Source organism: Mandrillus leucophaeus, unplaced genomic scaffold (assembly GCF_000951045.1).
Source record: "Mandrillus leucophaeus isolate KB7577 unplaced genomic scaffold, Mleu.le_1.0 Scaffold947, whole genome shotgun sequence".
In the NCBI taxonomy this organism is placed as follows: domain Eukaryota; kingdom Metazoa; phylum Chordata; class Mammalia; order Primates; family Cercopithecidae; genus Mandrillus; species Mandrillus leucophaeus.
In genome coordinates this window covers 110,270-114,420 of record NW_012110330.1, presented here as the reverse complement: position 1 = coordinate 114,420, position 4,151 = coordinate 110,270, and the positions used below count along the sequence as shown (strand labels likewise).

General features: G+C 47.8%; 1 protein-coding gene across 1 annotated transcript in view; it reads left to right on the top strand.

Moving 5' to 3' along the window:
• The window catches only part of VANGL2 (VANGL planar cell polarity protein 2), a 26,970-nt gene extending 23,110 nt beyond the window's left edge, over positions 1-3,860 (top strand). The window contains exons 7-8 of the mRNA XM_011970374.1: positions 2,524-2,755; positions 3,600-3,860. Coding sequence (XP_011825764.1) covers positions 2,524-2,755; positions 3,600-3,860 — 493 coding nt within the window. The remainder of the gene's footprint in view (positions 1-2,523; positions 2,756-3,599) is intronic.
• The last annotated feature ends 291 nt before the right edge of the window (positions 3,861-4,151 follow it).

Genomic DNA, 4,151 nt, shown 5'->3' with positions numbered 1-4,151 from the left:
TTTCACTATGCTGGCCAGGCTGGTCTTGAACTCCTGACCTCATGATCCACCTGCCTCAGCCTCCCAAAGTGCTGTGATTACAAGTGTGAGCCACCACGCCCAGCCCAACTCTGATATTTAAAGAGCTCATGTGATTAGATCAGGCCCAACAGGACAGTCTTCTTTTAAGGCCACTGACTTGGCACATTAATTACATCTGCGAAATGTACCAAGATTGTTGTCTAATGAGGGGATGGGAGTCTGGTAGAAGTGGAGGGTATCTTTGAATTCTGCCTGCCACAGTGGGGTAGGGACCCAATAAAGGGATGTGAGCTTTACCTGCAACAGCACGGACTCAGGCTAGACTAGCCCGCCTACCAGTAGATCTTGAGGGGACTCACCAGATGGTGCTTTTGTTGCCTTCAAAAAATGAGGTTTTAGTGCCTATATTTTGGTAAATTCTTAAATGCCATCCTCGCTTCTCCCTTTCCCTATTCATATTATTACGTGAATTTAGTTAACTCTGAAGAATCTTACTTGGTGCCTACTCTGCCGGGTTCCATCTTGGTCTGTCGGGAGTTCCCTGAGGGAGGAGCAGAGTGCCTTGGGACTTGACTACACACCTGCCCTCCGCCCCATCTCCCACACCATCTCCAGGTTTCAGGTTTCAAGAGGTAGCCCTTACTCTGTTCTTATATGAGGCTGGCATCCCCTGTAGTAGAACAAAGATCACCAACGCCATTTCTGTGGCATTCCAACCTATCTCTCATTGTCTTGGAAATGGCCCTCATGGGAAGGAAACCAGTGATGTCCCTACCCCTTTACCTTCTGCCCTGACCAGGGTCATCCAGTCTCCTGTGCTGCCACCACCATTTTTGGCACATAGAGGACTCTTTCCTTTCCCCATTACCTTGCTTGTAACCAGGAGCAAACTTTTTCCTTTGTTTACCTGAGATAAAAGGATCTTTTCAAAGGGAATTTACTGAGAAATGTAGGGGAAGCAAGAGAATAAAGAAAGAAATGATAGACATACACAGATCCACACCTGCATACCCAGAGTCCCATCTGAAATGACTCAAGTTCCTGGGTTCCTGGGTTTCTGCATAACAGGCCTCACTTTCTTTCTTTGTCCTGTCACTTCAGGCTGGTCCTGCTCTTAGGCCAGGGGGCTTTTACTTTGGTTTTTGGACTTGAAGTGCAGATAATTGGATTAATGGCTCTTTTCAGCTTCTAACATATTGTCATTATAGGGTTTTTCACGGTTCTTTGTTCTGTTTTCTCTTTTCCTCCAGTTCCCACTTTCACTCCAGCCCCACATTTGAGGCATCCAGTTGAGTGTGTTTGATTTCCTTAAAACCCATATGTATCCTTGTGCAAAGTTAGTGTTAGTGTAGTGATCTTTGTTGGTGTTGGTGTGTGTGTCTGTATGCTTTTTTTTTTTTTTGAGACGAAGTCTTGCTCTGTCGCCCAGGCTGGAGTGCAGTGGCGTGATCTCGACTCACTGCAACCTCCGCCTCCTGGGTTCAAGTAATTCTCCTGCCTTAGTCTCACCAGTAGCTGGGATTACAGATGTGCGCCACCATGCCCATCTAATTTTTGTATTTTTAGTAGAGATGGGGTTTCGCCATTTTGGCCAGGCTGGTCTCGAACTCCTGACCCCAAAGTGCTGGGATCACAGTCATGAGCCACCGCGCCCGGCCATCTGTATGCTTTTAATGTAAATGGACTTCTTTTTCCTGCTTCCTCCTTAACACTGAGTTTTTGAGATTCATCCAAGTTGCCTGTACATCTAGTTTGTTGCATCTTTTTGCTGCACAGTAGTTCGTGGACTACTCCCAACATCCTATCCAATATTTGGTTTATAGTTGCTTCTTTCTTTTTTCCGTTTTGATGGAAAAGTAGTATTTTACTAACATTTTCATTTGCATCTCTCTAATTGCTGGCCAGTAACTACTTCGTATATTCTTTAGCCTTTCAGTCCTCTTGTGAATTTTCTGTTCACCTCCTTTGCCCTTTTTTCTCTAGGCTTCCTGCCTTTTTCTTCTTGATAGAAATTGTAGCAAATTCTTTGCATGTTCTAGATATGAATCCCTTGTTGGTTTTAGATGTGTATATTTTCCCCAGCTCCATCAGATGTCAGTTAATGTTGCCCATGCGATCATGGTTGAATAGAAATCTGTCTTTTTGATGTAGTCATATCTATTAATTGTTGACCCAGTGAAATATGATTTGGGGGTCTTATTTAAGAAGGTTTTCCTTAAAGTTGGATGGAATGCTTTGTCTTTCCTATAGCACAGTTCCCAGTTGTCTCTCTGGGGTTTGACACTAGGTTTGCCCTCTGAATCCCTGGGTTGGGCCCAATGAACTCTGACTGTTTACTGTTCCCAGTGGGAGAAAGGCACGATTGCCCCTGGCTTTGTATTGCTTTGGGTGAGCACAAAGATCTGACCTCATTCGGGCAGCTGGAGTGTTGGAGCTAGGGGAGAGGGGTGGGGTGGTGGAAAGAGAGGTGGGCATCTGGCCCAGTCCCCTCCTGTCCCCTAGGCTTGTAGTGGCAGTGGAAGAGGCCTTCACTCACATTAAGCGGCTGCAGGAAGAGGAGCAGAAGAACCCCAGGGAAGTGATGGACCCCCGGGAGGCAGCCCAAGCCATCTTCGCATCCATGGCCCGTGCCATGCAGAAGTACCTTCGGACCACCAAGCAGCAACCCTACCACACCATGGAGAGCATCCTGCAGCACCTTGAATTCTGCATCACGCATGACATGACGCCCAAGGTAGGCCTGCCCTGCTGCCAGCATCCTTCCTCCTTCCCCAGCTCCTCTTCCTTCCCACATTCATTTTCCCTGATTCTCTCACTACTTTCCTCACTGTCCACCTCATTTCTCTCTCCTCATCACCTCCTCTTTATAATCTTCTCTCTCATTCCTATTCCACCTGCCCCATCTGTGTGGGGTGAAGTCTTTAGGTGGATGAGGAGAAGGGAGTCCTCAGGACCATTTTTGGGGATGGCTGAGACTTAGTTCTTATCTCTATGAGGGCTCTGGAATTACCAGATCCAAAGGCCCACCTTTACCCCCATTACCCTCTTCGCCTCCACTAGCTGGTCTTGGCTTTGTGTCATTTTGAGCCATTGCCCACCCTTAACTCTATTGCCAGCTTCCAAGAATTGCTTTCCCTGAGCCACCCTTGGTGAGCAGGTAACTAAAGATGTTGCACTTTAACCTTGACACCTCTGGCTCCCTCCTGGTGCAAAAAAACAAAACCTGCTTGGCATTAATCATATAAGCTGTGTGGGAAGGAAGGAAGAATGAGGGAGGGCTTACCCAGGTCACAGCCTGGTGCAGGGAGAAGAGCAGCAGATGGGGGTCAGGGGAGCCGAGTTCAGTCCTACCTGATGAGCCACATCCCCTTGTGCACTCCAGCTTCCTCATTTATAAAATGAGGGTCTGAAGCAGATGATCTCAGGCCCCTTCCTGCTGTAACATTCTGAAGTTCTAGTTCATATGCATAGAGTGAGCTCAGGGACGTCCTTGTTGTCTTTGGAAACTGTGCCCCAGGGGATGAAGGATAGTGCGTAGGCAACAGAGATTTGTATTCAGCCCCTTCTTTTCTCTTCAGGCCTTCTTGGAGCGATACTTGGCGGCTGGACCTACCATCCAGTACCACAAGGAACGCTGGCTGGCCAAACAGTGGACACTGGTGAGCGAGGAGCCGGTGACCAACGGGCTTAAGGATGGCATCGTTTTCCTCTTAAAACGCCAGGACTTCAGCCTGGTGGTCAGCACTAAGAAGGTCCCATTCTTCAAACTCTCCGAGGAATTTGTGGATCCCAAGTCGCACAAGTTTGTCATGAGGCTGCAGTCTGAGACCTCAGTGTGACTGTGCAACAGCAGGGGGGAGTGGGAGACTCTGGGGGGCTCCTGAGGGAGTAGGAAGGGGCTTGGTTCTCAGGCCCAGCCACATTCCTGCCACCCTTCTTCTTCTTGCTCTTGTTTTTTTTTGTTTTGTTTTGTTTTTTTTGTTTTTTTTACTTGAATTAACTTACCCCCACCTTCTCTCGCCTTTTCCTTATTTTACCCCATGTGAACCTGGACCATCCTGCTGTCAACAGTACCTGGGAAGGACCCCTCTCCCCTGCCCCCAACAACTTTTGTATTACTCTAGGCGCTG